Genomic DNA, 13050 nt, shown 5'->3' with positions numbered 1-13050 from the left:
TATTGTTTCTGGCATTTACCAGAGTTCTACAACTAACAATATGTAATTCTAAAAAGCAAACAGCTTTCAGACATTTTTCTAAGTCTGTTCGATTGATCTCTTGATCCTCTGTAAATATCAATGATCCATTCAGAAGGAAAGGAGCCAGGAAAACAGGGAGTTTGACCAAGTTAGAAAAACTAGCAAGGTGCTTGGTTTAAAAAAAAAAAATCATTCAATATTTTCTAAATCTGTCCTTGACTTCTAATGGCATTACAATGTGATTTTTGAAATGAGGAGTTCTCCATTAGATTTTGGAGTGACCTGGTCATTCAATATCAGACATGGCATTCTGTCTTCAGCCAACCTCAACTAATGGCTCAACCAAGTAACAAGGAAGGCTGTGGGGTCTCTTAACACCTACTGGGCTGTTGACATTGTCATGCATCCCATTCGCCTTCCTGCATCACCTTTGATTAAAATTAATGGCCCATTCCTAGTGTTGGGTAGCTTATTTCCAATCCATTTGTCAGCCCAAGACAGTGGTTTCATGGCAAATGTTCGAAGCTGTTTTAGAACACTCTTGTGTACAACTTGAAAGGTCAGCATTTTAAATGTAAATAACCTTTTAATGACAGGACACATATTTAAACTAGATATTTGACCTAAATTTTGTTAAAGTAGACATTCTTTTATCATCCATATGCTGAAGAACTGATATCAGAACTCAGAACAATTTTACCTCCTTGAAATACAACCCATAACTACCTCAAGTCCCTTGAGATAAGGGGATACAAATTAATCCACCTTAAAAACAAGAGAATTTGGAAAACTAGGCTGTAGATGATGAGACTGGAAAAATTTCTGTCCTCTTTAAATGTACTCTGGTCACAATGAGAATGTTTAATAGAAAAGGCATTTATTAAGATCAACTCAAAAGCCTTGAGCTGACATTCCAGGTAGTTGATGAACAGTTTTAAAAGCTAGGCTGACATTAAAAAAAAGAGATTAATATTTTATTAAAACTATTCCAGTTTGATCAACCTTTGCAGAGATGCTGAAATCTGTTTCAGAACGAAAAATGATTATTATCTGACAGCAACCCAAAACAAAATTTCAAAGGTCACTAAGCAATCCAAATGCACACACTCAAATTTCTGACAATCCCTGTAAAAAGATACACATTTCTATTCCCCTCACCAAAAATTACTTATCCAATACTTACAATTTAAATTTCATGACTTACTTCATGTAAAAATTAAAAACCCAAACCTCAAAATCTGAACAGAAAACATTTGCTAAGATTAGGGAATCTTTCCAGCTTGACCATAAAACAGCATGTTTTCTCCCTCTCAGTATAAAGTTGGTCCAATAGTAATTGTATCCCAAAGATAGTGTCTTTAAAAGTCTAAGTCACTACCAGCAATATTAAAGTTTTTCTTAACAGTAAAAAGTTATTCTACTCATTTGGAATATAATGCTATTTTGTATTAGGTATTTTCTCCTTTATTTACTAAATAAACTATCACATTGCTACTTTAACCCTAGATTTTTTTCTTTTTGGGTCACACCCGCTAATGCACAGGAGTTTCTCCTGGCTTTGCACTCAGGAATTACTCCTGGGGGTGCTCAGGGGACTAAATGGGATGCTGGGAATGGAACCCGGGTTGGGTGCGTGCAAGGCAAACGCCCTACCCGCTGTGCTATCAATCCAGTCCCTCACCCTAGATTTTCTAAGAAAATAACTAGGCAATGTTCAGAGGAAATGGCAGTATTGGACAGAAGCATTTATGCACGGGTAGCCTTGTTTATATGGTCTATCAATGACCCTTCCATAGGGAGATTTCTAAGATAAGTCCCAAATATTTGGCCTGATTAAAAATATTTTTTTAAATTTATTGAATCACTGTGAGATAGAACATTACAAGATTGTTCATTATTGTGTTTCAGTCATACTATGTTCTAACACCCATCCCTCCACCCGTGTAATTTCCCAGCACCAGTATCTCCAGTTTTCTTCCCACCCCTTCAAACCACTACCTACCCCACCTCTCTTCTCTCTTTCTTTCTCTTTCTCTCTCTCAGGGCGTTATGGTTAGTGATACAGATGCTGAAAGGTTATCATCTATATCCCTTTACCAGCTTTCAACACTCAGATCTTATCAAGAGTGATCATTTCCAACTAGTATTGTCATAAGCCTTTACATGAAGGGCATTTTCTGGTCCTCAGCTCTTAGAAGATTCTTTACAATCAGATTATTATTCAAATAATTGGGTTTAAAATTGGACCATGTGGCTGATCAAAGTTACAACTCTAAAATCTAGAGGTTATGACTCAATCATCAGCCCTTACTACTTTCCTTCTCTTTCTTTGTTCATTGTTTTGGTCTTACTGTGCCTGGAGCTGTCTGTCACACACTGGACCTGAATCTCTTTTCTGAAAAACAGAAAATGTTTCCTTTTCATACTCTAAATACCATCACTTGCTCTATGCTCACCACCAACATAAGCTTTGGACATTTTATTTATTTATTTTTAATTTTATTTAAAAATTTAAAATTATTAATTTTTATTTTTTTTATTATTTTTAAAATTTTTTATTAGTGAATCATCACGATGTACAGTTACAGACTTACAAACTTTCATGCTTGTGTTCAGTCATACAATGATCGAGTACCCATCCCTCCGCCAGTGCCCATTCTCCACCACCAATTGTACCAGCATCCTTCCCACCACCCCCAACCTGTCCCCTCCACCCCATCCTGCCTCTATGGCAGGGCATTCCCTTTTGCTTTCTCTTTCCTTTTGGGTGTCGTGGTTTGCAATAGAGGTATTAAGTGGCCATCATGTTCAGTCTATAGTCTTCTTTCAGCCTGCATCTCCCATCCGAGGGAGCCCTCCCAGCACCCTTTACTTGGTGGTCCCTTCTCTATCTGAGCTGCCTTTCCCCCAGCATGTGAGGCTGGCTTTTAAGCTGTGGAGTAATCATCCTGGTACTTATCTCTACTATTCTTGGGTGTTAGTGATGCAAATAGGTGGTCCAGTAAAATACAAGTGCATTTTAAAGACTATCCATATCTTTTACAAAGTCTACCTAGATTGACTACATTGTCCTTTCTTATTTCACTTCCCAAAGGCCAACACTGCAGAGAGATAACAGACTTGATATAAAGCTCAAGGTTTTATTGAATCACTCTCCCCGATACCTTTTGTTTGTTTGAGGGCTACATTTAGCAGTGCTCAGGGGCTACTCCTAATTATTGTAAGGACTGCTTCTGGCAGTGCTTGGGAGAGGGTCCCAAGCTGCTGGGATCAAACCCAGGCATCTGTGAAGTCCTTTAAACTATCTCCCCAGTCTTTTCCTTGATATATTCCATGCCTTTCATCTATCCTTGAGGTTCATCTTGATCATAAGGGAATTCCTATTACTTAGTACTCATTCAAAGTTTTTTCTCTTTGAGCCATAGTACTATAAATTACATAAAATTTATCCCTCTTTTGGGAGGTGGGGTAGGGTAGGCACAAGTGGCTGTGCTCTGGGATCACTAGTGGCCAGGCATAGGGAATCCTATATAATGCCGGGGGCCAAACTTAGGTCAGTGTGGTCAGATGCATGCAAAGCCAGCACCCTACCTTCTAAATGATCACTTTGGTCACAGAAATGTATCCATTTCTTAAAAGTTTGGGCAGAATTTCTCACAAAAGTCTAGCTGAGTTCAGCATTTCGAAGGTGGGAAGATTTTTGGTTAACTTTCCTTTATCTTATATGGCTACAGATCTGTTTAGATATATATTTTTTATACCATACAACTTCGTAATTCTTATTTTCTTTGAGGATCGTATATTTCACCCAGATTCTTATGGTTCTTTGCACATAGTTGAGCCATGTGTTTACTGATGACTCATGGAATTTCACAAGATTTCCAAATTGAATGTTTTAGAAAATATTTTCCTTAAATTTATTTTTAAAAACTAAACCAGGAACAAAAAGAAATATTGATATTAATTTGGAAAATGTGGAGGAGTGATGGTAATGTTTGCGAATAGCATTTTTATTATGTAACTTTCCCATATGACTGGTGATTAATAAGAGATTAATGTCTTTTAAAAAATTTTTTATTAGTGAATCACCATGAAGTAGTTACAGATTTACATATTTTCATGCTTGTATTTCAGTCATACAATGCTCAAGTACCCATCCCTCCACTGGTGCCCATTCTCCATCACCAGTATCTCTCCCACCCCCCCACTCCAACACCCCCAGCCTACCCCACCTCTGTGGCAGGGCATTTCCTTTTGTTCTTTCTCTCCTTTTGGGTGTTGTGGTTTGCAATAGAGGTATTGAGTGGCCATCGAGTTCAATCTATATTCTACTTTCAGCACGCATCTCCCATCCCGAGTAGGTCCTCCAACCACACTTTATTTGGTGTTTCCTTCTCTATCTGAGCTGCCTTTTCCCCCAGCATGTGAGGCCAGCTTCCAAGCCATGGAATAAATCATCTGGTACTTATCAATAAGAAATCAATTTCTAAATCTATGTGCTTATCATTTCCAGGGAATATAGCAAATATCTTCTTATTTAAGATATAGGTTACAAAGACCTACTATAATGCTTTAGTGTAATGCTTTTCTGGGCCACAAGCAGCTGTGCCCAGGACTTAATCCTGACTCTGCACTCAGGTATCACTGCTGGTGGTGCTTAAGAGACCAGATTGTGGTGCTGGGGATTGAACCTAGGTCAGTCACATGCAAGGCAAGCACCTTACTCATTGTGCAATCTCTCTGGCCCAAGCAGTGTAATTACTAAGTTTGCTAATGTCATAGTTGAAATGCTCATTATCAAAGTAAATAAGTATATTCTTGCTTAAAAGCAGAATTTATCATCTACATCCACAAAATGTTAGCCTTTAGATATGGTTCATATTGCAACTTATGGTTATATTTGAGCTAGTAAAGTTTTGGAGATTATTAGCCTAGCATTCTAGTTTACATGTGGTAGGAGACATGTCGGTGCTCAGACATTACTTCCAGCTACTCTTGGTGGTGTTCAGGGGACCAAGGGGAGAAAGGGATCAAATTTAGTCCCAAAAGCAATGCATGCACACAAACCCATTGAGCTATCTCGTTGGCCCTAACATTTCAGTTTAAATATAACAAAATTATCCTAGAGAAGATAAGGGACACACCAAGAACTAGCAGTAATAGAGACAAGAGTCTACACAATCAAGTTTTGATTCATTCCCAAATAACCATACACTACTTTTAATGATGACAAATATTTAAATTGGGTCATGTGCCATATTTCTAAAATGGGGAGAATGTTATAGTAGAGGCCATGAGCTAAGTAGCATCTAAGTGATAGTGGTCTGAGGAGATAGTAAGCCAGATTTCTATCATTTCAATAGTCATCTCCCCAGATTGGAAAAAAAAAATCAACAAAACCACAAATTTTTCACAAACAACCCAGAACTTCATTTACTTTTAAGTTGTTGGGCTCCCTTTAGAGGGCATTTTTAAAAAAGGAATTACACATATATAAAGAACACTGTGAAAGTTTAATTTCTCTGGCCTTTTAATTACCCTTTCCTTTAAATGCTCAAAATATCCCAAGCAATTAAGTACTAATTACACAATTTCTTTTTTTAAAATAAAGCACTGATTTTGAGTCAGAGAACAAAACACATCTGAAACTAGTTAACATATACTTAAGAATCACAGGAGGGCTTGAGGACTACCAAGAAAAAGTTTGAGGTTTTGTTTCTTTTCTATTATTAAAAGGATTTTACATTTCAGAACTACGGTTATTTTTTTTAATTCTACAAAATTTTACAAAAATTATGCAAACTTCCAACTTACAACATTTACAACTGAAAGTGATGAATAACATTATTTTCTTTAAAAATGGGCTATGGGGTGGCTTCGAGGCTGGCCTCACGTTCCGGGGAAAGGTCAACTCAGAGAAGCGATCACCAACTACATTGTAGTCGAAGGCCATGTGGGGGAAGGGAGTTGCGGGCTGAATGAGGGCTAGAGACTGAGCACAGCGGCCACTCAACACCTTTATTGCAAACCACAACAGCTAATTAGAGAGAGAAAACAGAAGGGAATGCCTTGCCACAGTGGCAGGGTGGGGTGGGGGGGAGATGGGATTGGGGAGGGTGGGAGGGACACTGGGTTTACGGGTGGTGGAGAATGGGCACTGGTGAAGGGATGGGTTCCCAAACTTTGTATGAGGGAAGTATAAGCACAAACGTGTATAAATCTGTAACTGTACCCTCACGGTGATTGTCTAATTAAAAATAAATAAATTTAAAAAAAAATAAAAAAAATAAATAAAAAAAAAATGGGCTATGGGGGAGCTGGAGCGATAGCACAGCGGGTAGGGCGTTTGCCTCGCACGTGGCCAACCCGGGTTCAATTCCCAGCATCCGATACGGTCCCCTGAGCACCGCCAGGAGTAATTCCTGAGTGCATGAGCCAGGAGTGACCCCTGTGCGTTGCCGGGTATGACGCCCCCCCCCCAAAAAAAAAGGGGCTATGCTTGTCAATTCCAGGAGCTGGGGAGTGGAGTGTGGTACCAGCAACCTTGTCCATGGTGGGTCAGCACTCTGCCACTGTATCAGAGCCAGTCACAAAGACAGACCTTGCATAGCCTTAGAAATGACTCTGACAAAGATTTCTAACATGCAAATATCTATTGTATGAGAAGAATCTTGGAAACACCTGTCACATTATTACTACACTGGGGGAAGGATGAAAAAGAGTGATATATGTAGCAATACAAATTAAAACTATAGCATCTCTTTCACTAGCATTTTGTTTTTCTGTGTCATTCCCCAACTCTACCTCCCAAACTACCTTTCAATACACGAAGTCAAATATGACCTCCCTATCCCATACTTTTATGTTCATTAAGTTTTATGGCCTTTTTTCAAAATCCAATTTTAAGATAGCAGTTTTCGTTAACAATGTTACTATACTATGCAAACCATGTGCAAAGGTACCCAGGAAAGACAGGCAGTTAACAGGGAGACGGAGAGTACAGATAAATGAAATCTTTAGAGAACCCAAAATTTCATTACAGCCATTAGTTTCAACCTCTTCCCCCCAAAGCTTCTTATCAAAGCCACTAATAAGGAATGCAACTGACTGCTCTGACCTTGTTCTCTGCTTATGTCTTTGGGGGACAATACGACTGAAAACTGAAGTGCTCTAAAGATGGGAAACAAACGAGAGGCCACGAAGTCAGGACAAAGAGAGGCTGGGTGGGCTGTCCCGGTCTCTTGGTGGCTTACAGAGACATACAAAATGCATATCAACAACAACAACAACAACAAAAGTAAAGTTCTCCCATGTCACTTGACACCATGTCACTCTAGATTCTTTCAGTTTGGTGCAATAAGTAGGGCATGCCTGCATGGTTGAGTGTAAAGGATTAAAGGGCAGCTTGCAAAGGGCAATAGCTGTAAGGCAAGGCCAGTTTCCGCTAAACCCAACTAGGAAACTGGATGATCATTAGCACTTCTTCCAAACCCAAAATCTGGAAGACTGGCTAGATGATAGCACTTTTCTACCCCTGTGCATTTCGCTGTAGTCACTGATGTCAGATCTTCTGGCAGGGCTAGCTAATCTGTCCTGGAGCCAATCTGCCAGGTATGCTGGCAGTTCTGAGACATAAGAAAGATCTCCTTCTTCAGACACACAAACAACTCAGGAGCCAATCCAACAGTAACAACTACAGACTTCAGCCCTAAATGTCTTTTGGTTATAGGGACTAGAACTCTAATTTATAGCTAAGTTTCTCTGGGGTGAATAAAAAGTTTTCTGTTTTAAGCCTCATCCTCCTTGGCACTATATCTACTTTCACAATATGATGAAAGGTGAATGGATAAAAGGACCACTCCTCAACCATTGGCCACAGAAGTGGACAGTTACCCAGACAGGTTGATCAGAGTTTTTCCTATGGTCTGCTATGAGGCAAAAGATAATCACCACCTTTCACAAACTCTTCTTAGGACTTCAGACTCTAAAAAGTAAGCAAATAAGCAAACTTCCAGTTGATCATCTTTGTTGTCTGTGAACAAAGATTAAAAAAAAAAGAAAAGAAAACCATACAAACAAAAAAACAATTTAAGAGAGATAAGAGATATTCATGATATCATTTTGTATTTTGTCTTCTGGGCTGGAGCGATAGCACAGAAGGTAGGGCGTTTGCCTTGCATACTGGCTGACCTGGGTTGAATTCCTTTGCCCCTCTCAGAGAGCCCGGTAAGCTAATGAGAGTATCTCGCCCACACGGCAGAGCCTGGCAAGCTATCTGTGGCATATTCGATATGCGAAAAACAGTAACAACAAGCCTCACAATGGAGACGTTACTGGTGTCTGTTCGAGCACATCGATGAGCAACAGGATGACAGTGATTACGGTGATTTTGTCTTCTGGATTCTAGACATACCAGAAGCAAACATCTTGGATTTCCCAGATGTACTGCTAAACCTGTAGATGTTTTCCTCTTTTCTCTCCTCTGTCTGAGCCCCCTCACTCCTCTGTGTGTGTGTGTGTGTGTGTGTGTGAGAGAGAGAGAGAGAGAGAGAGAGAGAGAGAGAGAAAGAGAGGGCGCGGCATGCACATCTGTCACTTAAGTCAAGAGAATTCTATCATGACCAGAAAACAATTTCTTCAAGGAGAACCAATATTCCTCATATCCCACTCCACATATCATGGTGTTGTTACTCTAAAAATTGCATTTTTTTAACTTTCAAATAAATGAGAACTTAAATAGTTGATATCTTGTAAAATACGCAATCATCTCACTTTCCTTCTGCCTATATTAACATGTTGTATTTCTAGTCTCTCACTCACCACTGCTAACATCTGCATGGAAACACAATCAAAGAATTCTAAATCTCATCTGTTCCTGCTGATTATTCTTCACCTTAAGTCATAATCCCCTATTTGCCACATCATAATCACTTACCCAGCAGAGCACTGTTGCTTGAGGAGGAGAATAAAGCAGTGGGAGCATATGAGCTCTTAGAAACAAATATCCTGATTTCTTTACAGCAAGGAACATCCTTCCCTAATCCTATTTGGCTTTATAGATTATACCCTCCTGGAATCCCATGGAGTAGTAATACCTGAAAAGCACTCTTGTAAAATGGGTTGATTTGTTATAAGGCAAGACAAAACAAGAAAGGGCAAGTCAGAGATTAAAAAAAAAAAAACAATACCTGTCAGATATGACTCAAAATAAGTGCTAGCTTCTTTGAGAGAACAATATTCACTTGAAAGAATAAAATATCTGCAGAGCTTTCTCGATTAAGCCAAATTTAGCAGAACTTGCACCAGACAGTAGCCATGGAAATCTCTAATAAAAGCCTCTCTGACCTGGAGATATGTCCACTTAAGGAGAATGAATAACTTATTTTCAAATTTTTCTATAATCACTTGCATATTTCCCTATTAGCACTATAAACCATCTTGTTATCCACTTACTATTCTCCTTCCCTACCCCCTGATTTTCTGCTCAAAGCTATTCTCTACCCTCCCTCAAAAGAGACACCAATAAGATACAACAAAAAATGTCTCGTTCATCACAAGATAAAAATGAAAATGTTTAGCAGTGACAAAATTCTATTTTGATGGTGTTAAAAATGAAATTAACCCCAGAAGAAGAGATAAGAAAATCACACTGCCTTTTGGGTCAATTTACAGTTTATTGGCCATTAAATGTTCAAGAAAAGTTCCTTGTACATCTAAGGAGTAAATAGCAAACTCTTCACATTTAAGACTAAATGCTGACCAATCAAATTTTAAATGAACTACCCTTAGAAAGAGTTGACATACACTTAACATGAGCCAACTTTCCTTCCTTCCTTCCTTCCTTCCTTCCTTCCTTCCTTCCTTCCTTCCTTCCTTCCTTCCTTCCTTCCTTCCTTCCTTCCTTCCTTCCTTCCTTCCTTCCTTCCTCCCTCTCTTCCTCTCTCCCTCCCTTCCTTTCTTCCTCCCTTCCTTCCTCCCTCCCCCTTCCTTCCTTCCTTCCTCCCTCCCCCCTTCCTTCCTTCCTTCCTTCCTTCCTTCCTTCCTTCCTTCCTTCCTTCCTTCCTTCCTTCCTTCCTTCCTTCCTTCCACCTCACCCCTCCCTCCCTTATCTTCTTTCTTTCCTTCATATATTTCTTCATTCCTTCCATCTTTATACTGGTGGGGGCTTAGGGGACCATGTGGGATACCAGGAAAGCAACCTGAATCAGCACTGTACAAGGGAAAGCCCTACCTACTGTACCATTTTCCCAGGCCCCTTTATTTTTCATTTATTTATTATTATTTTTTGGATGGAAGGCACACCCAGTAGTGCTAAAGGCTTACTCCTAAGTAAGCTCTGTACTCCTGGAAGTGCTGGGGGGGAACCATGTGTAGTGCTGAGGATCAAACCCATGTCAGCTGCATGCAAGGCCAGTGCCTTACCCACTGTACTATCTCTCCAGCTTCATAGGGTAGCCACAGTTTTTAAGAAGAGTTACTACCTAAACATCAAACATCCTTCTGTTTTGAATATAGCCCAGATTATAAAGAGGGAGGGAACTAATTAGGAAGGGGATGATGGAGACTGAGATACTTTTACTTGTAGAGAATTAAGGTAAAACAAGAACATCTGCAATATCCTTGCAACAAATGTAAAGAAGAAGATCAGATTAGTTGCCTTTTTATATACCAATATTTTTCCACAGTTGGGTTTAAAATAATGATCTATTTAAATTCATTTGGCACAGTATCTTAGACCTACCTAGTAAATTATTGTGGAGGGGTATTTATAAGGTAAAAGAAAATCCTAAAACAATATTTCATATAAGGTTCTGAATTTTCATGTTCTGGTCATAAAGAAACATGCATTAATTCAGTACATTAAAAAGCTTAAGATGCATGGAATAAACAAAAAACTTCTTTGTATGCTGTTGGATTGATAAGGAAATGCTTCATTCAATACAACACTCAGGTGACATGAAGTCAGGTAATATCCCATAACATTTACTTTTAGATATTAGGACTGGATCGATAGCACAGCAAGTAGGGCGTTTGTCTTGAATGCGGCTGATTCCTCCGCCCCTCTCAGAGAGCCCAGCAAGCTATCAAGAGTATGCCGCCCGCACGGCAGAGCCTGGCAAGCTACACATGGCGTAAGCCATATGCCAAAAACTAACAAGTCTCACAATGGAGATGTTACTGGTGTCCCGCTTGAGCCAATTGATGAGCAATGGGATGACAGTGTTACAGTGCTACAGTTACGTATAATCCTTCAGTTTATTTTAATAAAACCATTACACTGCTAGATCCCATAGTGCTATGGAAGAGATGGGCCCATCAACATAAGTCAAGTATCTGAAGGTAAGTATAGGATATGTGTAAACACTTTGCTCTTTTGGGAGGTCTTTGGGTCCTCAGGAATGAAGCAGAGAAGTTAGCAACACAAAGAAGTGGGGTCAAGAGCTTCCTTACCTGTTAGTAGATAGTATAAATATGTTAACTACAAGCAGTTCTGAGAATATGACTGCTGTCTTGGTGGCTTCAAACAATAAAACAAATGTGGTCACACCATACTTGCCAGTATCTGAGAGATCAATGTGATCAGATGGATAATACTACCAGAAACCCATAGTTCTGAGTTCTGAAACAGCTAGGTATAGTGCAGGCTGTGCATAATAGCTGTTTCTCAGCTAATATAAATTATATTTTTATTAGCCTCTAGATAGGTGAGTCCTATTTACTTTTTTCCCATAAGCTGAACATTTCAGTTGTGGCTTATAAAAAAAATTTGCTAAAAACAGCAAAACAGTAAAAACACTATTGAAATATGATACTTTCTAATTTATTAACTTTCTTTAACCTCAGCTGAATATATTTATGATATGTTCAAATTATCAACAGTAACTCATAAGACACATTCAGATACATTCCATAGTTCATTCACAAAAATTTTGAATATTTAGCCTTAAAGACTATATCCCTCCACAGCTTGAGATAATACCATTTTTTTTTTACTTTCCCTGGCCAGTTCTTTATGTTTTTTGGAACAAAAGTCCTGTAATACTGTGGATTAGCTTTTACCATAAAAAACTATGCAGATTCTCAAATATCTACAAAAACCAGATATACAATAATGCAATTTGTATAGAAAGAACCTTTACGAACAAAATTACCTTTACAAACAAACTGCAACATTTAAAATGGGGGAGGAGAGTTAATTCATTAGAGTGTTTTATGGTTTCCAAGATCAGTTATCACATGTATGCTTTTTGAGGCTTAATTTCTAATGCTTGAGATGTTGAAAGTTATAACATTCTACAAAAAGATTTCATGTTGGATGACAAACACGTGTATATGTGGGACTTTAAAAATCTTATTAAATCCACAAAAACACTGTTGGCATAAAAATAATGTAAGTTTAATATTTGGCTCTCAAGTGCCTGATTCCGGATGAGACAAACACACCAAATCATAAGCTTTTTGGTAACCACTCTTTTTAATATATAAAGTATTTTACAGACAATATTTCTTTTGTTTCCTTCTCTCATAAAGCCTAGATTATAGTTAATATCTCATGACACCAAAAGTAATACTGCAACAGATATTAAAGCATTTTTTCAGCCACTTATTCTATAAAATATTAATTGCCAGTCCATGCATGTGCTGCCTATAGAGGCGATTAGGTAACTGAGTTCCTGCTCAGTTCTAAATCAATACAAGATAACATGCACAGCATCAATCATCATTCACTCTTCCTTTAGTACATAATAACGGCAAGTGGAAGATTTTAAAAATATATATTTAAGCACTCATGGAGATGTGACAAGCTAGAGAGGCTGTAAGCAATACTTACCTAGAAAGGAGAGATTTTTCTCGAGAAGTAAGCCTCGCAGCAGGACTTCGTGCTCATGACCAATGGCGCTGGAAGTTTTAGTTAAGTAGGGTAACATAGGTAGAATTATAACATCAGAAAAAATGCCAGTACCAGGTCTACATTTTGAGAGGAAATGGGAAATAAATGTAATTATATAGCAACCACTTCTACCTTCT

General features: G+C 38.6%; 1 protein-coding gene across 2 annotated transcripts in view; it reads right to left on the bottom strand.

Moving 5' to 3' along the window:
* The window catches only part of CDIN1 (CDAN1 interacting nuclease 1), a 258588-nt gene that overhangs the window by 129303 nt on the left and 116235 nt on the right, over positions 1 to 13050 (bottom strand). For both annotated transcript variants that reach the window (XM_004609554.2, XM_055133545.1), the window contains exon 8: positions 12854 to 12921. In XM_004609554.2, coding sequence (XP_004609611.2) covers positions 12854 to 12921 — 68 coding nt within the window. The remainder of the gene's footprint in view (positions 1 to 12853; positions 12922 to 13050) is intronic.

The sequence above is a fragment of the Sorex araneus genome, chromosome 3, assembly GCF_027595985.1.
Source record: "Sorex araneus isolate mSorAra2 chromosome 3, mSorAra2.pri, whole genome shotgun sequence".
Lineage (NCBI taxonomy): Eukaryota > Metazoa > Chordata > Mammalia > Eulipotyphla > Soricidae > Sorex > Sorex araneus.
The sequence above is the reverse complement of the archived record's forward strand: the minus strand, read 5'-3'. Positions and strand labels throughout refer to the sequence as shown.